Source organism: Panthera uncia, chromosome D2 (assembly GCF_023721935.1).
Source record: "Panthera uncia isolate 11264 chromosome D2, Puncia_PCG_1.0, whole genome shotgun sequence".
NCBI lineage: Eukaryota > Metazoa > Chordata > Mammalia > Carnivora > Felidae > Panthera > Panthera uncia.
In genome coordinates this window covers 7,016,840-7,040,155 of record NC_064818.1, presented here as the reverse complement: position 1 = coordinate 7,040,155, position 23,316 = coordinate 7,016,840, and the positions used below count along the sequence as shown (strand labels likewise).

General features: G+C 37.4%; 1 protein-coding gene across 1 annotated transcript in view; it reads right to left on the bottom strand.

Moving 5' to 3' along the window:
* Positions 1–22,567, bottom strand: part of PTEN (phosphatase and tensin homolog) — a 37,814-nt gene extending 15,247 nt beyond the window's left edge. The window contains exons 1-4 of the mRNA XM_049646665.1: positions 22,559–22,567; positions 21,791–21,882; positions 15,924–15,967; positions 13,619–13,857 (exon numbers count right to left, since the gene is read on the bottom strand). Coding sequence (XP_049502622.1) covers positions 13,619–13,857; positions 15,924–15,967; positions 21,791–21,882; positions 22,559–22,567 — 384 coding nt within the window. The remainder of the gene's footprint in view (positions 1–13,618; positions 13,858–15,923; positions 15,968–21,790; positions 21,883–22,558) is intronic.
* Positions 22,568–23,316: the final 749 nt, after the last annotated feature.

Here is a 23,316-nt window from a genome sequence, read left to right as displayed (position 1 = left end):
TGTGTTAAGAACTCTGGACACAAATGCTTTTAATAAAGTACGTTTATGAGTTTAAAGACAGATACACAGAATAGCAGGTAAACAGGTATTCACTGTAGTATTCTCAGTAATTTTTAAAAGTTAGCATAAGTTCATTACAATTAAAAAATATATAAAATGTCAAAAATGGATAAAAGCCATTTCAAATCAGGACAAACGATTTAAGATTTTGGCTCCAGTGCAAAGACCATACAATCAGAAGACTTGGATTGAAAGCTGACAGTCAAAATACAAACTCTGATTTGTTTCCTTGGAAAAATGAAGACAGTTAATAAACGGCCTATCTTCTTCACAGGATTCTCACGAGGATTAAACACTACATGCAGTTACACAAAAGCATGCTAAACTGACAAAACGTTATGCAAATCCTAATTAGTGGTTTTAGAAATTCTATCTATATTTAAAGTACAATTTTAGAAGAAATGGAATTTTAGTCCCGTGTACAGTATTTTCTTAAAGAAATAGCAGTGAAATAGTATTACTGTGAAAAGCTGCTATAAAAATTAATGTTAAAATCATTGTTAAAGTTTACAAGTGTTTAAACTTAAAATGGTTTATCACATTATTTAATGCTACTTTGGCAAACAACACACTTTATCAAGATAAAACACAGAATTGCAAAGCAGGTTGGGGGAAAATAGCAGACGGAAGACGGCTGGGCAGGAAGGAATCTTTTTTGAACCATGTGAATTTATGATCCAGTCTATAAATTAAATTTAAATCTACAAAATTCAATCAATGGAAGTCCATAAGAAGACCAAGTTGTCAAATTATTTGTTGGGGTTTAGTGGAATGACAGATGACCTCTTCCTCTTTATCTTCTTGGTATAAGTTTGTATGAATAATTTAAAGGTTTTCAAAGCTTTAATTTTTCTCAAGTAGCAAGTAATTGGTAGCATATCTATAATGCAGCTGTTTATATACAGAGTCAATCCTTACCCAAAGGGCTAGGCACATGTATAGAGAAAGAATGTATGAATGTGTTAGATGTCAACACCGCATGAATACTTGTGTCTAAATACAAGCTGAACCAAAAATTACTGACACAATTCAAAGAAAAACACTGAAAAGCACAATTTAAATTTAATTAATGACTTTACCATCAAATTACGCATAACTAAGCTTCCGCGACTTAACTTTGTAATTCCTACCTACCAGCACCTCCAATTCACTATATTCGGATTAGCAGACATAACAAAGTAGGAAGGCTCAAATATGTATGGACCCCAGGCCTCAATGTGTCCTCTCTCTTCTCATCTCTCATGGCCACGATGCACACTTACTAAAATTTAATTAATGGTACAATGAATCAAACTGTTATCTAGATTTTGAAATGAGTGAACGCAACTTCTGTACTAAATTGACAATGCAAATTTATAACACTTGAAATATTGTATTTCCTGAATTCATATACTGAAAATAATGGCTTATGTGCATGTTTTACCTATAGCATTTTGAATATAAAGACTTCATATAAAATATCTCTTTTAAACGCTAAGAAATGAACATTTTTAGGCTCTTCAAAATTTGTTTTACACATATGAAAAGTGGGCTAACCTTTAAAGCTCCTGGAGATTAAAAAATACTACATGTTTTCAAAATGTCCACTTTTCATTTAAATGAACCAAGAACACTTAAGCTTAAACTGGTCTATAACTATATCCTAAAAGTTATTTCCACCCTCTACCACTAATGACCCACTCTAAACGGGAAGAAAATTACTTATATTCTTAACCTTTTCATCCTCAAATATCACTTCTAAAACATTCTAATTTTGGCTATACTTAGCATTCTTCAGATCTACTTAACACCACATTCCTGGCCATCCTCTCAAAAGGCAGTCCTCGCTTCTCGATTCTCCGAACCCCTGACGCTCACAGACCAGGAGGAAGGGTTGGTGTTCCTCCCACTGTTGTTCAGCCACTTTCTACAGTCTTTACTCGGTCTCCCTGACTCCTGATTTCCATCATTCAATACCTCGTTCTTCTGGCATGCACGGATTAAACTCTCGACCACAGGGATTTCAGCACTCTGTTGAACCACTCTCTTTCCATGCTGTCCCATACATCATCCTCAATGAATTTAGCTCCTATTTCACTGGGGACCCTTAGGTCATCCAGTGTGGGCACTCACCAAATTCCCTTCTCCCATCTTAAAATTTCTTTACTCCTGATATTTTATACAAGTGTCTCTTCATGTTCGCCTAGGTTCCATATTGGCAATCGCTCTATTAATTAACCCCTCTCTGGCATTTGCCTCTGCTCTACCTGTTTCCTCCAAATACTCAGCTCAGGTAACCCTCATTCTTTATCCAAAACAAACAATTTAAAGACTGAAAATTCACACTTTCCCCAAATCTTGTATCTCTCTCAAATTGACATCCTCTTTCTCTATATAAACTCTGAAAAGAGGATGCCTGGGTGGCTCAGTCAGTTGAGCACCCGACTCTTGATTTCAGCTCAGGTCATGATCCCAGAGTCATGAGATCGATCCCTGTGTCAGGCTCCACGCTGAGTGTCAAGCCTGCTTGAGATGCTTGCTCTCTCTCCCTATGCCCCTCTCCCCTGTTCATGTGCACGCTCTCTTGCTCTCTCTCTTAAAAAAACAAAAACAAAAAACAACAAAAAACAACTCCCAAAGGTAAGCCTCCACTCCTTACCTCATAGGAATCTGTTATTATGAGGCTGATTTCTTCATGGTCATTTCCTACTATTTTCTTAGTCCCATCTTGGATCACTTTTTGTCGCCATTTTGAAAATTCTCTGCCTGTCACAGGACCCAATCTCTAAAGGTTTTCTCCTATCCTTACTGGCTATCTTGTTTCTTCTTGTCCCTAAAGGTAGGCATACCTCAAAAATCTGATCTTAGAGAGCCCCTCTTTGTCAATCCTCTGTTATTTATAGTAGTTTACTTATCAATCTTAAACATTAACTCCAAAACCTGTGTCTCTCAATATGACTTCATTCCCAACTCCCAATACAGAATCTCCAATACTTGGCTGGACACTTCTAGCCAAAAACTTTAGAAGCATTTAAAACACACCATACCCAAAAACCGAAGCTTTCATATTCTTCCAACCTCTTGTTATTTCTATTAATGATATTCACTATTTTCTCCAGCACCTGAACCCAAAACCTCTTCTAATACCACCACCACTATTGTTTATTGAACTCTTACCATGTTCTTTGCTTTGTTCTAAGTATTTTCATAAATATAATTTAGTACTCAGGAAGTGGGTATTATCGGTAACACCATTCTATAGATGAGGTCGGGTCACACATCTTACAAGTAATGGCACTAAACTTCATCCTAGTGCTCCAACTCCAGAGTTTACACTCAACCTCTGATACAATCCTGCCATCTTCTTCCTGCTAGACTAAAGCCAAGAATCTGAGAGACAGTAGTGATATACACAGGGTTATAGAAAAAAAAGGTAAGGAAACCCCAGCAGTACAGGAAAGCTCCGGGCAGCAGAGTAAAGGCAGAGATTAGTAGGTGTATCAACCACCTGGCATATGCACACAATACACAAACACAAACACCGCCCCCCCCCCCACACACACACAGAGTACACACAAAATGAAAGGCAAACCGGAGGTTAAGTTCATTTAGAAGATACGTTTTAGATTCTTACACATCTATTCCGATGCCAGAGTCCAGATTTTGACTGTGAAATACCTCTCCAAATACCAGTTCCAATTTTCTGTGGCTATTCTGGTTCAGCCACCTTCTAAATTTTGCAATAGCCAACTGGTTAGCAGCCTCTGATTTATCTATTCTCCAATCTATTTTTACACCACTCTGTGATTAATTTTACAAACTGTAAGATTAATCACACTGACAATTCAAAATGCTAAATGGTTTCCCAGTGCCTACCTAAGTAAGAAAATTTATCACACATTGTAATTCCGTAACAACATAAAAAAATCTGGGAAGTTTTACATATTTTCTAACATCTAGACCAACTTAGATGATATAATTATTTGATACTTCCAGGTTTGATAGCAGCCACCTGAAATGCAATTCAGATCAGGTACACCTTGAGGTCTCCTATACATTTAGATTCGTGGATGGCCTGTTTAAATTTTGTATTTCATCTTCAAGCAGTGATGTTCATTGAAAATTGCCTGCTTCCAATTGAAAATTGCAAATTCATTAGCACACACCTAGATATAATTTAGTTACCTGCACCTTGTAGTTTCATCACCTTTATCAAACTTAATTATAATTTTTGTTTCCCCTCCCTCTCCTTTTTCGTTGAAAAGAGCTTTAAAAGAGATGTATTGATTTTACTGGCATTTTCATACAGTCAAGTGTTTGAGATTGTCAGCGCAAATGGTTTACTGTTTACTACCTCACAAATTTAGATTTCCATCTTTACTAATCCCTCTTTCCTACTTGTTATTATCTTAATAATCTTTATTTGTATTTCTCCACTGACCCAAGGTTATTTAAAGTAACTGGTTTTAAATTTCCAAATGGTTGATTTAAACTTTGTAAAAACATCTCTAGCTCTATTGAAGTATAATCAAGGAATGGGGTTTATATAATTCTACTTGGAGAGGAGATTTTCTTTGTAGTTGGCCTAATGAATTATTAATCTTTTGTAAGTGTTTTGTGGATGACAAAAAAGGAAAAAAAGATACATTTTATGGGCTAATTTTTAATATATTATTCGAGTCATCTATAGCTCTTATTGTGTACCTTCTTGATCCTCAAGTAGATTAAAGATTCCTATTATCACTCCTTTACTGTCAATTTTTTCTTCATTTCTCCCAGCGTATGCTTACTACATTTGATGTTATGCTTAGCACATAAGAGTTCATACCGCTCTGTCTTCACTGTGGAGTGCTCCCTGTGTTAATACAAAATGACATACTTGATCTAGTTTTATACATCTTGTTGTAAATGCACTGATAATGATATTCTGTCATCTGCTTTTGAAATTTACATTTGCCTGCTGTATGTTTAATAGACCGCTTATTTTTCTAACCTGAATCGTTTGATGGAAGCCCCTTGTATGTGATTAATCTCTTAAAAAACAGAAACTTAAAAGTATAGGTTACACACACCTTTCAAACCTAGAATACTGTCATAGTGCTTCCAGGTCAGAACACCACCTGGATACCAGAACACAAGATATGCAATGTTTTGCTCATATTCTGTGCATTGGGACCTTCAGATCATTTTCTCTAAGATGAATTCATAATCTAGATTCCTCGGTTAAAAAAGTAATTTTAGGGGTGCCTGGGTGGCTCAGTCGGTTAAGCAGCTGACTTCGGCTCAGGTCATGATCTCGTGGTCCGTGAGTTCGAGCCCCGCGTCGGGCTCTATGCTGACAGCTCAGAGCCTGGATCCTGTTTCAGATTCTGTGTCTCCCTCTCTCTGACCCTCCCCCATTCATGCTCTGTCTCTCTCTGTCTCAAAAATAAATAAACGTTAAAAAAAAATTTTTTTTTAAAAAGTAATTTTATACCTCAGTAAACGTTTCACTAGCACTTCTAAACTAAGAAATAATGTTGATGCTTTAAAATAATAGTGCTTGCTTGAAGCTTGAAAATCTGTTTCACAATGTTTCAACAAAGGAAGAAATCTAGCTCCTAGGAATGGCTATTATTACAATGACAACATATAACAGTAGTTACTGTATATTAAACTAAGTGCCAGACATTTTACATACCTCCCTAACACTACCACAACTGTATAAGACAGACACTATCACCTCTATTTCAAGGATAAGAAAACAATCCCAGTACACACAATTATCCTGTTCAAAACTAGGACCTGAACCTAAATGTGACTTTGATTCTAGAGCTTCACACTCCAGTGCCCTGGGTTTCATTAACAGTACACAAACTAACAAGGTAATATGAAAGAGGTCACCACCTCTTAGAACACAATTTTTCCCATCTATGAAGAATCTCCAAAGTTTAGAGTAGAACAGTGCTTCATTCTGGAAACTTGATTGTAAGTAATGTATTAAAAGTAGTGATGCATGAACCACAGAATCCTTGAGAATAATACGAAGCAGACAACTGATACTGTTCTCTCTGCACAGCATCCTTTCCCCTTTGGGAAGCTATCATTACCCGTATGGTTTCGGGGAAGTCAGGTGGACTGTCTTCTTCAGCTTTAGATAAATGTCCCAAGCGTCTGGCCAGAATGTTTGGTTCGGGGATGCATACATGCCCTAATCCAGGTAAATCAGCAGCCAATCTAGGAATTTCTGCTTATATTGTAGCTTTCTTCCCATTGTAGTTATTAAAGTAAACCTTGTTATTATTGCAGAGAGCCTGCCTAAAAATAAAGCATATACAGAGGAAAGGAGAGAGTTGAGAGAAAGAGAGATTCTGGACACCTGTTAAGCATCTATGTCCAGGCCAGAGCTTTTATGGTAATATAATCCCATATACATGTCTCCTTGGTATAAGCTTTGTTAAGTTGGGCTTATGACAGGAAACTGAAAGCATGCTAATATAATATAGCTTTTGTTTTTTTTTTAAGTTTCTATTTCTACTTTGGGGTTCAAAACAATAAGAATACTTTGCACAGAAGAAGACAGTAATGTAGAAAGAATACTGTATTTGGGGTGCCTGGGTGGCTCAGTTGGTTAAGCATCTTACTGTTGATTTTGGCTAGGTCACGATCTCACAGTTCATGAGATCGTGCCCCACATCAGGCTCTGTGCTGACAGCGCGAAGCCTGCTTGGGATTCTCGCTCTCCCTTGCTCTCTCACTCTCTGCCCCTCCCCCACCCGCATGTGTGTGTGCACTCTCTCTAAATAAACAAACATTTTTTTAAGAAGAAAGAAAAAAAGAATACTGGATTTGAGATTAGGAGGTATGGCTTTGAGTCATTACACAGGCAGATGAAATGACCTAGGACAGACTGATTTCTACAGATCTACTTGATCATTTATATTACAATAGGTCTGAAGTAAGTCATTGCTAGAGTTCTTCAGTGTATAAAGAGCTTATAATTTTATGAATATATAGACTGTATAACAGGCTTAAATATCATGCATAAGAGGAACACAGTTTAGCCCAGAAGAATTAATGTGTTAGAAAAAATAAGAATGTTACATTAGGAGTTTGTTTTGTTTTGTTTTACTGAAAATGAGGAGAGTTGCAGTTTATTTTAAATGAGGAGAAAATGAGAAAATTTTATTAGGTTATCATATGGGGAAAGTTAGCAACTAATTAGAAAAAAAACTAACCTGATTGTATGATGAGGACATAAAAAATTCAGTCCTCAGAGAAACTAGAAAATTTCCTCTTCTTGGGATCACTTAGAATAAAGTTAATATTTATTATTTCTTGAAAGTTTGTCTTCATTACATAAGCTAATGAAGTCACATACAAAGATCATTAAAGGAACTTTAATAACAGCTTTGAAAGCAACACAAAAAAGAACTCTGAAGCTCAACACAAAAAAGAACCTTTCCTAAGGTTTAATCCAAGCAAACAATGATCAATGCTTACTTTACCTGCCACCATTCTAGAAGTGGGGAAGGCAAGGGAGAGAGGAGTGGCAGAAATTCTGGGTACATCTGTCGTATAACAAAAGTTTGCCTCTTTGACTTCCGAAATTTAGGGAATCTTTCCCAAATACATCCTTACCAGCATTAGCAGGACGCTTTAGCTCTTTACTCACAGTTTATAAGAAACACTATGAGCTGACTCGGATTCAGATTCATAAGAGTAAGTGTGGGCTGGGAGGCACAGGACTAGATGGGGGCCAAGCCTGCAGATGCTCAGGTGAGGCGGGGGGGGGGGGGGGGGGGGGGGGGGGGTGGGAATCACTGACAACTTGTTTTAACATAATCTGCCAAATACTCCTAAAGTGACAGGATCAAATATGCAAAGGAATGACCTTTAGGGAAGTGTAACCCAGTTGCCTTCTTACAAAATTAGCCCATAAAAGAAGGACCCTTCTTTCCCTCCAGTGGTTATCCTGTTCTCGGAAAACATTTTTCTTCAGAGGACGTTATCAGTTGTACTTTGACTTCCCTGCAACAGTCAAAGCCCGGAGTGTTATTTGGGCAGTACTAACACAGCGGCACATTTTATGGTCGCCTGGCACCCACCCACCGCTGTGCCATCGAATCTGCCCCAAGTCTGCTGAGAAAATGGCAAGATGGCCCCCGATTATTTTGGGAGTGTCTCTGCCAAGTCCACAAATTCTCCACTAAAACATGACACCTGGCTCTTCTTTCTCCAAAACAAGGGAGAGTAGGAGTAGGGGGGTGGAGGGAAGGGAGGGGGGAAAAGAGGAGGCGAAGGAGGGGGAAGGGGGGGAGAAAGAGGAGGAGGAGGAGAAACAATACGCTCGCCTGTACACGTCACCAGAACACAATTTTCTTCAGCTTCTTAATGCTTCTCTACAAGTGAAATTAAGGATATAAACAAAGTAACACTAAAGATAATGTTTTAATAAAAGTAATCCTATATAAACTGAAAAGCTGGTAACAAATATATGTACCTCTTGTAATAATGGATCACAATTTTAAAACTGCACATCTACGGAGAGTTTGTCAAATCTCTCTTCACCTCTACAGAGAAAGAGAACTGACGCTATTGATCTGATCATGAGGACTAAAAGGAAATACTGCAAGAGGGTAAATTTTTAGCAGATGTTTCAAGAATAAAACCACTTTGGATAATCAACTCTGTTTATTATAAGACACTTCCCCAGAAGAACCCCACGGTTGTGTAACAATAGCTTTACCATGTTCAGCTCAGCTCATTTCTTACGATGAAATCATATTCATTAAAGGTTAAAAATATATTATTTCGCTAGGACTGCAACCAATAGGTAAGCATGTGATATATTATTGGAAAGTTTTTAGACAAATTTCAAAGATTTAAAGGCAGCTGGCAGCATTATATCTATAAGACCAACACTTCAAGCTGCCTTTTTTCTACTTGAGCCAGGGGCCACTCAATGCCCAAACATTAGCAAAAATGGGTATGAACTGATGAGCCTTGTCAAAATAGGCCTATTTCAACAGCATTACATGACCTTTCAGGAGAGCTGGTTGCTGTACAGAGATTAATTCTGAACAGTCTCAAAATTCTTTTGCAGTTCTGGGACAGTAGAGAAAAAAAGTTCAATAATGTGTCAGGAGACTCAACTTTTACTCTGAATGCTATTATTGTTTTGTTTTTTTTAATGTTTATTTTTGAGAGAGAGAGAGTCAGAGCATGAGCAGGGGAGGGGCGGGGGTGGGGGTGGGGGTGGGGGGGACACAGAATCCGAAGCAGGTTCCAGGATCCGAGGTGTCAGCACAGAGCCCGACACGGGGCTCAAACTAACAAACCACGAGATCATGACCTGAGCCGAGGTCGGACGCTAACCAACTGAGCCACTCAGGCACCCCTATCATTAACTGTTTGAATCACCTTTAATCAAAGCACTTCATCTTTCTGGGAAATCAGTTTTATCATTTTTGAAATAGGAAAAAATCCTACCAAAAAAAATTCATAATCTTATGCCCACAATCTGTATCCCTTTAATCTAGCTTTCTAATGCTATTTCAACATAAGATGCAAATGGGACCATTTGTAAAATACAATTTCATCAACAGCATCTGCTCATAAATTTTTTTTTTGCCTTTTTAAATATACACAGAAATAAAGGTAAGAGCACATTAGCATACTTCTTTAGACCCTGTGACTAATTCACCCAAAAAAGGTCTGTAAACATTAATTAATCATGAACTAATAAGCACAACAGATCTTGATGATTTGACTCCAAGATGCTAAAAGTGATCAATTTTGGCTAAATTACTTAACTCTGAGTCTTGATATAATGTAACAGCCAAACATAACAATTTTACGGAGTACACAGAACTCCATCCTCTATTAGCCCGCTTCCTCCTCCTGGGGGAGATCCTAACCTCGAAGAGGATGAAGAAAGCAGTGTGCCTGTAGCAGTTCTGCTGATGATGTGGGGACTATCACATTCTAGGACATACCGCTTTTTATTTTCATAAGCACTTCTCTCGCGACCTTTTCACCCTGGCCCCTATTTCACAATAATATCCCACGGGCCTTGCCATTTTACCAAATCTCTACAGAAAAACAGAATTGAGGATATTTATCAGATTGTGAGGACTAAAATATCTTTCCGAAGACAAATTGAAACCTGTCCTTTTTGTTCATGAAGACTTCTCTTGGATCTAAGTTAAACTGTTTGAGTGTCCTTGGGTTATATTTTTATCCCAGAATATGATGGGACAGACTATCCCAAGTACTTCTTACATGGCTGGTTCTCACGATCAGAAGCATTTAGCCAACTCTCCTGAAGAAGCCCTACATCAGACCAAGTACATATGTATATGTGTATGGGTGAGTATGGGTGAGTGTGGAGAGGAGGGAGAGAAGCGGGAGGGAAAGAGACACTGGGTGAGAGCACCGCTTGATTAGGAAAGGCTAGACAGACTATTACCAAAAAACCTTAAGTACTCCCACCTCAAAATCCCGATGGTTATGAATGTCAAACAAACAAGAAAGTCGCAGATGAACGTGGCAAAGGCAAATACTTTGGAAATGGTCAAACACGTTTGGAGCTCGCAACAGAAAATAATACCGTTGCAGTATCTCTAGTGACCAATTTTACCCAATCCAAAAAAAACTGACCTCTTTTTCTAAAACTATGAAGCAGGGCATGAAAAGATCGGAAATACCACTTCCATTCAGTATAGGATGATGACACCTCCCTTTAGCCAGCTACTAGTTTTCATCAAATACACGCATGCTAACACAACCAAAGAATAATTTATTTTGGGATCCTCTTTGGAAACTTCAGGGGACATTAACATTTTCAAAATGGTGAAGTTTCCTTGCCCCAAAAACACTGCTGAAGAAATCGCAGTGCTCCACAGACAGACAGTACCCCCCTAATGCCTGGCAAAACATCTGGTTTCGTTGCTCGGGTAAAGACAGAGCTCTGCCTGTCACTGTGACTCACCGCCTTGTTCACGGCTGTGCACTGGGGTGCAAGACTCTACCGTCAATCCTGAGAGAAATCTTATCTATTGTTGTGAAAGTGCTCTACTGCTCCATGAATGCCAAGCCTTGAATCACAGCCTGAGCAAGAGTTTCTGTCATGAAAAATCTACTGTTGTGAAAATTGCCAAATTCAGGAAAGCCAAGACTTTCAATCAAGGGCTTCTCAAGAGGTTTTGTCAAGAAGTGGGAGCAATTATGAAATGCTTTGCTACACATAAACTCACTGGTTTCAGAAGACAAATTCCATAGTCAAAAATTTCAACTGCTGTTAACTAGATAAAATACAAACTCATTTACACAGTCTAACTCTCCAACCTTAAAACTAAAATGTGAAGTCATAATCCTTTCCTTCCCTAACATAGCGTTATGCCAAGATCTTGCCAAAAATGATCTCATTAACTAAAGGCAAAGAAAATGAGGTAACACGAATTTATCTGGAGAGAATTCTTATTTTTTGACACAAGCCTACTTTCATCTGAGAAAAGAATCTAACGGATTCCATCTACTCTCTCACTCTTTAGTGAGACAGGGGTTTTAAGTAATTGTTTTCAACAAAAACAAAGTCAAAATTGATTGGATATCAGAGATCACATAAAAGTTGTCGGGCAGGGGCACCTGGGTGGCTCAGTCGGTTGGGCGTCCGACCTCAGCACAGGTCATGATCTCACTCCTGGTGAGTTCGAGCCCCCCGTCGGGCTCTGTGCTGACAGCTCAGAGCTCAGAGCTCAGAGCCTGGAGCCTGCCTCAGATTCTGCCTCTGTCTTTCTGCCCCTCCCCTGCTTGCTCTCTGTACCCCCCACCCCAATTCAAAACATAAACATTAGGAAAAAAATTGTTTTAAGTTGTCAAGTAAAAGATGATGACATAGTTTTAATGCATTATTTAAAATCTAAATAACAGCAGCCCTTTCATTAAAACTTACTATTGAATAGAATTAAGCCTTAGTTTTGTTGAATTTGTTACCACTTGATCTACTCATCATTCTCAAGCAGTGAGTGGTCACTGCTTTTTGCATTTAAAAAAGGGACATAATTCTTATGAAGACTCCTTTTCTTTTCCACGTTAAGAAAAATTTCAGTGCAATTAAAAACTATAAGCAAAATTTTATGTTCATGTATATCATGAACATTTTTAGGGAGAGACCATTTATAGCTTTCATCATATTTTTGGAAGGTATGTAACATAAACACTTACAGAGCCACTAGCTTAAATCTAGTGCTCTGGCTCCATATTATACAGCTTTTCTATATTCATTTTAAGTTCTTTTTACTGGACTTCTTTCCCACAACCAAAATGCCTACTGCTCATCAACCCTGTTCTCAACTCCTACCACTACTTCTGCAACTGTACTTTGATTTGACCTGCTTCTCTGTGGTCTTCTTCCCATGCATTCTCTTTTCCCTGTGCTGCCCTGCATTTATTTGCTTCAGTGTAGAACAATTCATTTCTACATTTTTCATCAGTAAAAGCAACAATTTCCCTCCAGATGAAAGAGTGAGCCGAAGTAAAGAGCGCAGGCCCTCCGCCCTCCACTCCAAGACTCAGGCCACTGCTCTCATCCCAGGTATGTGCAACATGCAGAAGTGTAAGGCACTGCCATAATCAACATTCACCAAAATCAAGCACTAATGTAAGATTCAAATTTATAAACGAGGAGAGTAAACAGTACTCTGACATCCTCAGATGTAAATAAAAAGTCACAAAGACAAATAAAACAAGAAATGAGGAAGGAGAAAATAAACCAGCAATCAATGCAACTACCTGGCTAAAATGATGGAAATGATCACTTATGTTTCTGTTTGGAAGCTGAATTAAAAAGAAATCAGCTTAAACTGGAAGAGAGCCTTCCTGATTGTAAACATTACTAAAACTAGAAAAAAATCTTCACATAAAGTTGCGAGGGAATGGGTTTTTCTCTCTCTCACTGGAGTATCTTGGGTTTTTCCTTCTCAGAGACGCAGAACTGTACAAAATCTCTTTGTAAGAAATATAAACATATTTTATCACACTTGCCACCCAAAGAAATGAATCCCTTGAAAATCACTGCGAAAGCTCTCCCAAGAGTTTGTGTTTTCCTCTCAAACATACTACACAGATTAAGTGTGTCACTGATTTTCAACAGTCTTTAATCTTCTGAATAAGAGAAGAACCTTTGACTAATCTTAATCATAACTGTATTTGTGAACATTCATATTAAAGAATGGTTTTCATGTACTGTAAAACTAGGTGATGGCATCCAAGTTATTATCCAAAGACATTTTATTCTCAGGCAACGTTCAGAAGTATCAAGCTTACTTTTGATCAATGTACTGCTTTGTAAGGATTTTATCACACCAAATACCCAATACGCTTACTAGCATGATATGATAATGCTTAGCATCAACAGAAAAACTGCAAGAATCCGTTATTTGCTCATACGACAGCTAAGGCAGTAACTGGTTTCAGTGTTCAGAATAAAGAAACGAGGGCTACCAACCAACTTTTTAAAAACCTGTTTTCCAATAAATTCTCAAATCCAGGAAGAAGAAAGAAAGAACATCAAATATAACTTAATATAATGTATTACCTTTTTGTCTCTGGTCCTTACTTCCCCATAGAAATCTAGGGCCTCTTGTGCCTTTAAAAATTTGCCCCGATGCAATAAATATGCACAAATCATTACACCAGTTCGTCCCTTTCCAGCTTTACAGTGAATTGCTGCAACATGATTGTCATCTTCACTGAGCCATTGGTCAAGATCTTCACAAAAGGGTTTGATAAGTTCCAGCTGCGGTGGGTTATGGTCTTCAAAAGGATACTGTGCAACTGTGTAAAAAGATCACCTCAGAATGAGAAAAGAGGCCTTCCTGAATTGCTTCTTAAAAGTAGGTTAACTTCAGAAACGTTGCTTAACAGCTTAACAGATGTTTAGAAGGAAAACTAAACTCCAGAGAAAAATACTCGTCTGATGATTTTCCAATTTTTGAACAGAAAACAGTCTCTCATTAATTTTTAAACCTATGCACTAGACAGAGAGGCCGAGTATTTCCCCCCGTGACGAAGAGGAGACTGCTCTGGAGAGCAAGCACAAGTCACAACGTGTCAGAGGGAGAGGAGGACCCGGAATGTCACACAGGTTTCCTGTCAGGGCTCTCAATGCATTTTCCGACAAAACGAGTAATAACGCTTATACTCTTACATCATCACAAATATACATTCCAAAGAAAGTATCAATTACCAGTAAATCAACACTGGAAAGGACTGCAATTTGCAATGCATATAATAAAAATGCAAAGTGTGCTATTTAGAGATGGCCTTGCAGGGGCACCTGGGTGGCTCAGTCGGTCAGGTGGCCGACTTCAGCTCAGGTCATGATCTCACGGTTCGTGGGTTCGAGCCCCGCGTCGGGCTCTGGGCTGACAGCTCAGAGCCTGGAGCCTGTTTCAGATTCTGTGTCTCCCTCTCTCTCTGACCCTCCCCCGCTCATGCTCTGTCTCGCTCTCTGTCTCAAAAATAAATAAACATTAAAAAAAAATAATAATAAAATAAAGATGGCCTTGCGAATGTTAGTGTTGTACCTACTACATGGGATTTTAAAGGCATTTACAAAAGAAACTGAAAAAAAGCCACTTATAAAAAGGTGTACAATTGTAGTAAAGTTTTATCAAATGAAATTTCAGGTCTTTTCGTATGGGTTATAAAAACCCAAAATTTCTCTGTTCCCTATAGTCAGAGTTGAGAGTTCTTTTTTAACTTGCCTAGAAATAGGATTTTGAACATATCCCTATTGAATTCTGTCTTACTGGTCTCTGCCTCGGTTCCACTCGACTAAGATCCTTAAAAATCCTGATCGAATCCAGAGGATATAATGATCTCTGTGTCATCTAACTATGTGAAAAGTATGCCTTCTAATTTCAGTCAAGTCATTAATAATGTGGAACAGGAGTTGATCGATTAAGTCCTCCCGTACGTCAGGTGAGCTCTTCTGGAAGACACGACTTCCATTACAAGGAGTCATCAGGACAGCTTTCACCTGGCCATCGGTCTGGCTGTACTATCATTCCATCTTCATCTTCCCAGTGGCACCCAAAAACATCCAGGAGAATCTGTTAAACATCTATTTAAAGCTAGACGAACCTTGACTAAAACACACTTTGCCTAGTAAGCAGCAGCCTAAGTCATGAAAAAGGAAAACTTCTTAGTGAGTATGTCCTGGCTTCACAGCCATTAGTGCTTCTGAATTCTCCAACCAGCCGTCCGAAAGTCCATTCTAGATTTTCAGAAGGGATCCCGGCGTCTACCTTCTCCTGACTATCACGGCAGGACCTGCCAAGCCTCTCCACGCTCCAGGTCTCTCGTGGCCCAAGGGGTTCCACAAACACAGAGGAAGCTCTATGTAGACTTGGAGACAGGATTCACTACACCTGGAGAAGAACTCACTGAAAGCAGCTCGCTGCTCTCATCTGCCAGGTTCCTCTTGTCCGTATTTGTCATATCTTTTCCCCCCTTTTAGGTCAAGCTCGACAGAATTATTAAGTTGATCTGCTTCCTTCCTATAATCTATAATCTCTCACTATTACACCAAATGTCTCCAGCGTAGGTCTACCCCTCTCTTCACTGTATTGTTAGTCTAGGAATTTCTCCAAATCCTTCCAGTCTACTCTGGGATTGGTCTTCCTACTAGTTAGTACCGGCAGGTTTATAGGATACTTGCTTCCCAAAACACAATAGCAAAATTAAGTTTGTTCTGCAAATTTTTTAAGACCATCTTTAAGAGAAATATTTATCTCACTTAATAATGAGATCAGTCATCACTGCTATGACAGTAAGATTTAGTCTACTGGTTTTAAGTTTTATATAACATAATACATTACTCTGCAGTTAATACCTACCTCTGCAGTTAAATTTGGCGGTATCATAATGTCTTTCAGCACACCTAAAAGAAAAGTTTAAATGTGATCTAAAGTTATCTTTTACACTTGTGAAAAAAAATACAGTAGCAAACATTTTTCTGAACTTTTATAATGTACCACACATCATGCTGTTTTGTATTAACTATTTCTTTCAATCCTAGAAATTCTACGAAGTAGGTACTGATATTATCCCAATATTTTACAATTAAGGAAACCAAAGCTTGGAAATGTTAAGTGTATGCAATTATAGCTTATACACTTGCTTACAAAACATGTGATGCCACTAATATGCAACATTGCCAATTCAGCCGCATCTCTAACTTCAAATTTCCTGGATGGACATTTTGCATGCTAATGGAATCTATTTTTGATTTCACAAGTATACAGAAACAACTAACTAGTTTCAATATTATCCTTACCTCAGAGTTGCACATACATACTGTTCTCAAACTATTACTTAAAAAGATAAATTTTTTAAATAGTAAAATTATAAGGGCAAAGAAAACGTAACGGAAGAAAGTGAATGATGCTAATCTACTAAAAAACAACAGTTAACTAAAAATGTTTTTAAGTCAGACCTTTCTCTCTTTAGAAAAGCCAAAGGTCATCTTCTTCAATAATCTCTCAGGTTACAAGTTTTAATTAAAGTCTCAGAGTCATGAAGGAATAATAAGTAAAATAAATACAGAATAGTAAAATGTTGACTTAGCACTACTTAGAGCATGCTAAAGCTGTCTTTTTAACAGTAGTGACATGTTTATCATCACGCACTGGCTTACTTATGATTAACAGACTGTATTCATAAACATTTAAGAGGCTCCAAAAGGGACCCTATACTTTAGTTTGTGGTCAGCAGCATCGTGGTAACTACAACAGCAGTTATAACCAAACCAAATTTTTTTAAAAAATCATATAAAACAAAAACTTAGCATTTTAAAACAAATAAGGGCCTATAATCCCTTAATCTCCAATTCCAAAACCCCCAAATTTGGAAACATCTAACACTTTCTGTTAAATATACAGCAAACTCAACTGTAGCAGAACTTGACCTGAGTTAATGATACTGTATGCCCTCTTTAATTAATGCCCTTGGAGTGAAAAGTCAAACACTTCATGTTATGTACTGCTCCAGGTATCATGTAATACAAAGTATCTGCTTTCATGGTACCCTTCTGCAAAAGGAAAAATTCTGAATCCCAAAACACAACTGGCCCCAAGAGTTTCAAATACGTGACTGTAGACATGTATCTTACATTTAAGAAATCCTATAAGTATCTGTATAGTTCCTCTAAACAGTTTTAAATCCAAATCCACATTAAAGTGAACTCATTATCAACAAATTAGAATCCAGTAGTTTCTAATTCGTCAGACCTGAAATAAATCAGCTTTCATACTACTGCTTAAAATAAAACTTTTCCCCTTTTTTGTGTAATTTAGTATATTGAGTTTCGCTCAAAAAAATTATTTAGCTATGACATATGCACATATATGTATCCTTACTAAATAATTTCATACTCACTCATAAAAAACGTGACAGGTACGAGGAAGACTGACCAAGAAAAAAGTCACATTTTATACTTCCTTTAGTACAGGTTAAAGAAGAGGTCTGGTCAATAGTGACGAATCCATAATGGAATATTTTATAAGGAATCATGCAAAGACAGGATTTAGGTGCAGGGACAAGGAACAACCTAGGAAACAATTCTAAGAAGCTGGTCTCATGGCAGCACAACCTTAGTTCGCTAAAATTCCTGTGCTTTTTCAGGAGCTCAAATGTTTGGTTCAACAAACACTGCTGAAGGACTACCTTCATAAACTGATTCTCCAACGTTACCGTTAAGAGGAAGAAGTGGAAATAACGAGCTACTACGTGTCTACCAGATGCGCACACCTTCCAAAGGAGTTTCCGAGTTTTTTAATTCATAGTCACAGCCATATAATCTCCAATTTATATATGAGAAAGCAAAGATTTAGAAGAGCATCGAAAAACTTGCCCCAAACCACAACGTGCAAATCAAAGATCCAGGACTTAAGCACAATATTTGTGATTACAAGTCAAACTCCTTCCAGCACTGTGCCATAGGAATATTTATATTCTTATACATAAGAAAAAATAGAGAACGGTTTTAAAAACAAAAGCAGTAACAAATTTTACTCAAAGTCAGCCTTCCTATAAAAGTGATATTTGCCACAAAAGATAGAACCAACAAAGAGTGATCATGAAAAAATGAAAAAGTTATGAAAATCTCTGCAGGTATGGATGAGGCGTATGTGAGAACATATACTGAGACCCGTAGTGATGAAAATGATCTGCAGGAGGGTTGCTAGGGTAAGAATGAGGACTCTCTTCTTAATTACAACCTTCTCTAATAACTGCATGCACATCACACACGCACGCGCACACACACACACACACACACACACACACACACACACGAAGCTCCTCATAGCTTTTGTGTGTTATGTTAGTTGATAAGACAAGTTTCTCAACAAACCAAAACTGAAGATACGTAAATGGAAAATGGGATTTGACTAAGACAAGGATTAGGTGAATCTGACCATTTATACTTTCTTATAATTAAAATTAAATTAAAAGATACCATGTTTTAAAAATCTTCACTTTATGTAGGCTCATATGAGACAAGAGAGATGAAGAACCTTAGTTTTTAATGAAGCAGTAGACAGAATGTGAAGAAAGAGATAAGATTACTAGGAAAAACTTCCAGAGAAGTGAGATTTGAGGAATCAGCTAGGCATGTAGATCTCTTCTGTAACTCTCTTCAACAAAGCTATCCCTGTTTTACAAAAGAAAACTTAAGAGACAATTAACAACAGCTAAAGATTTACCACAAAATGATGGAGAGCTGTATGTCAAACAGTGTACACAGTGAAAATACAGCAACCTTTTTAAAAATTAGTATCCAGTGAACATTTAAGCTCCTCAAAGGCAAGAACTATATTATGCCTTCATTCCCTCCCTGCCCCCTTCACCTCCTACACCCACCCACATACCTGCTATAATAGAGGAACATACAAGAATGAAATACACACACCTGCACAAAACAAACTAATTTACTAAGTATCATTATACCCAAATTTGATTAATGATACGAGGCAAAATTTTGTTCCTTCTTAAAATAACTTACTGAATGCTTGATAATATAGAGATATAAACAGGTACGATCATTTAAAAGTCCACATTACAAACCGTTCTTCACCCACATGCCGTAATTGCCATAAAAAGTTTAATATGCCATTAATATACATATGTCTAGAGTAAATACTTTAAGATCTTTCCATTTATATATGTTCGCAAAAACATACATCACAAGTAATTAACATCCCCAAAATAAAAGAAATAAAAGAGAAACATCTGCTGCTGGCCAGACTCACTTACCCAGAGCCAGAAATATAAACAGGTAGAAAGAAGGTGTAGAATGAAAAGTGACATCTGAAATCACAACATGCTACAAGTTGGCAGTTCTAGAAACTTCTGAAGTAAGTGAAATTTGGGGAGATTAAAACAAACAAATGACAACAGCAACAACAACAAACCAGAAAGGAAAATACTGGCATAAATAGTGGATGGTCTGCTACCATATGTACCTGTGTGACCTTGTTCAACTCACTTAACTTCTCTAGGCCTCAGACTCCCCATCTGTAAAATGAGAAGGTTGGACTAAATGATCTTTCAGGTACTTTCCAGTTCTGAAAAGTCTATGATTCCATTACACGGAGTGGGGAAGGGGAATTGAAATACATACACCAAAAGCTACTCTCCACTGATAACGAGAGTTCATTAACTGTGGGATCCAATGTTTAGAAATACAAAAACAAACAGGCAGCCAAGTCCCCAAACGAGCTCCTGAAAGCCACCTTTAACCAAAATAATGCCAAGTGATCCACAGTACTGACAGTGCAAGCCTAGGTCCTAAACTCTGGAAGCAGGAAGCCACTGAATACAGGAATGAAAAGAATTTCCTTCCCTTTCTTTGGATATAATGTTGAACTCAAATAAATTTTTGAAAAAGGCAGAATATGTCTTTGGTATCTTTCTCCCTTCCATCTGGAATTCTAAATGCCTTATCTTGAGAGTCTAAACCCGAAGTAACTCAGTGGACTGAAGCTTTTCACAGTTCTTGTCGTGTGTGTGTGTGTGTGTGTGTGTGTGTGTGTGTGTGTGTGTTTTCTTTTTTAAACTTAGCTTCTGAATCTAGTTATTCAAAAAATATAAAAAGCTTTGTGGTTTTTATTTTCCTACATGGAAACACTATGGCATCTGCAACAAGGCTTGTTACAGGAGGTTAATCGGTACAAGAGGAAAAGATATGCACAGAGCATTTGTAAGCTGGGGCCCACCAAAACTTAAGTCTCTACAGCACATTTACTTTCTTTCACCTTGTTATCTATTACCGCCACACCCGCCCCCTCCCCACACCTACCATAATCTGACCGTAATGGATTATCTGCCATATTCTAAACACTATTATGCCAACAAGGTCCTTATGTGCCTCTCTCTCTGCCTGCAATGCCATTTCCCTAACCTGAGGGCTGCAGGACAGGCCCCATGGATTCTTTCACCCCAGCCCAAATATGCCTTTCTTTATGAAAACTTTCCTATGGAGTACAATTACTATTTCCACTGTTGCCCACACAGCTCTCTTCTACACAACAGTCACCTCTTTTGTAATAGTTTGTCCCCCTATCACATTAGACTATCAACTACCAGAGACTGAAACTCTATCTTATTCACCTCTGAACCACCACCCAGTTTTACAATGCCTAATGTGGCAAGCACTGCATAAACATTTGCTTCTTTGTGAATCTGAGGAAATTAGTGAAAAGTTACAAAGAGAAACAATAATGGTGTCTACTTCACCCTCAGGTCTTCTGAGGTCTTATCAGAACAGAAAGATCACTAAATTAAAGATAGAAAAGCAAATCTCACAAGCTGACAAGGCAGACATCCTTTTTGGTGAAGATTTAAATGCCTATGGAAGGTAGAAAAGAATCTTGCTCTCACATTTGATTAACAAATTCTACAAAAATTGTGACAGTGAATTAGTAAACGTAACCTCAGACTAAAAATTCTTGTTGCATAATTTACAGACATCACATAGGAAAAATAAAAACCAGGTAGGAAAATAACACATTTTATATGCCATTTTTAAAACGGTAGGAAATGGTCAATATTTTGGGAAGGAATAATAGTCTTCAAGGGCAAAAGTGATAAAATATTTTCTTCCCATTTTTCTTTTGTTTTTTCCCTTTTTACATCCTTACTCACAAAGTCAAAAAGAAAAACAAAAGGTTAAAGAGAAGATGAGCTAGCTGTACCAAGTGGGCAATCCTTACATCCTGCCCGAGACAAGAGAAACCACCCAACTCAACAGGTGTAGGTAACTTATGTATGGTACCTACGAGCTAGAGATTACCCTAATAGCTGTTTCAATCAAATGACCTTAAAGACACAGAAGAAACAAAATTACACCCACTCTGAAGCATCCCTCCATGGAAGTTGCTATTAATGCTTTAACAGAAAAGCTCTGCTGTAAATTACGCTTCAAGTTACCGCATGGTTATTGGCTCAAAGATGGGCTGGATTCCAAGTCACTTAAAGCAGATCAAGTAATGTGAATGTGTGCCAACATTGTTTTGACCTCATCACTACACTTTCTGAGTGACCTAACAATGCTCTTAATCAGACATCTTGGACTAATTGTTTTAGGAACACAATTCTGTTAAAATATATCTTTAACTCTACCTGATTCTAACAAGGAAATAACTTTCACTTAATAGTTATTTTAGATGATATTTGCAAGCATACAAATAAAAAACATACTTACAGATTGTATATCTTGTAATGGTTTTTATGCTTTGAATCCAAAAACCTTAAAACAAAACAAACAAACAAAAAGCCACCATTAACAAAAATAAGCTAACATTTGAAATTACATTTATACTATTGAGAATACCTAAAGGAGAGATTCCATTTTTCCTAATCTCAAATACCATTTAAGAAAAATAAGTAAATAAATTCCAGTAAATATTCTCTTCATGGATTTCAACTGGTAATCAGGATACTTGTAAATAATTATTACATTACACAGGTTTATACAATCTGAAGTAACGATAGAGCTTGTCACAGAATAAATACTGTCATAACCTGTCTCCAGTCTAGGATTAGGAGGTCAAAGCATTAAGAAATACGTCATTTAAAAGGCAGCATTAGCATTTAGCTCAAGTTCACCTAGCTCATGCAGATGTGCAAGAAATAGTCACATGCAATCAAGCAACCTGAAAAACCACCCTGAAAATTCAGCCACCATTTTCTTTCAAACTAAAAACTTTTGATATTTGAAAGATACAAGTACTAACCAATAAGTCCATGCAAAGTTTTTAAAGTATGTTCACATATATATTCTCAGTTGACACTCACAAACATCTGAGAGAGAGAGAGCTCATTCACATTTCACAAATGAAGAAAGTAGATATCAAAGAAATTACACAACTTGCCCAAGGTTATACTGCTAGTAAGTCAAAGAATCCAGACCAAAGCCCTCTCCCTCCAGTTAAGAAACTGAACAACAATTACAGTCAACAAAAGCACTTACCACATTCATTTATCACATTGAAAAACTTTATGCATATAAATTTGTTTACTCTTATGAGGTAGGTAACAGACGAGTTAGAAAAGTATAAGGCTGAGGATGTTTCGGGATAAATAGAAAAGACAAATGGAAAACAAAAGAGGACTTTTTAAAAAATTTTAAAGCCCAAAAGTTTCAACATATGAATAGAAGTTTCAGAGAAAAGAAAACAAAAGGAGAAGAAATGCAAGATATAATTCAAGAAAAATACCCCAAACTGAAGGAGTTTCCAAAATGAAAGGATACAATGAGTATTCAGCAAAAATGATGAAAACAGACCCAAATAAAGGCATACATAGCTTAGTGAAATTTCTGAATACTGACAAGAACCTAAGACCCTAGAAGCTGCCCAAGAGGAAACAGGTTTCATAAAAATAATCTGGAATCAGAATTACATCACCGTTTTTAATGGCAACACTAGCAGCTACAAAACAATTGCAGAAAACCTTCTGACTTTGAGGGAAAATTATTCCCAGCCTAGAAGTCCATACCAAAAGAGACTACAAATCAAGTGTGAATATAGAATAAAGATATTTTTAAATAAGAGAAGTCTCAAGTAATTTTTCTGCCCACATAGTCTGTCTCAGGAAGTTACTGGAAGATCTGTTCCACCAAAAGAAGGGTGGGAAACCATGAAAGATGACAATTCCAGGAACTGAAGAATCCAACTCATGAGAAGGGAAAAGAGAATTTCCAGAATGTTGGTGAAGAAAGTCTAGTTA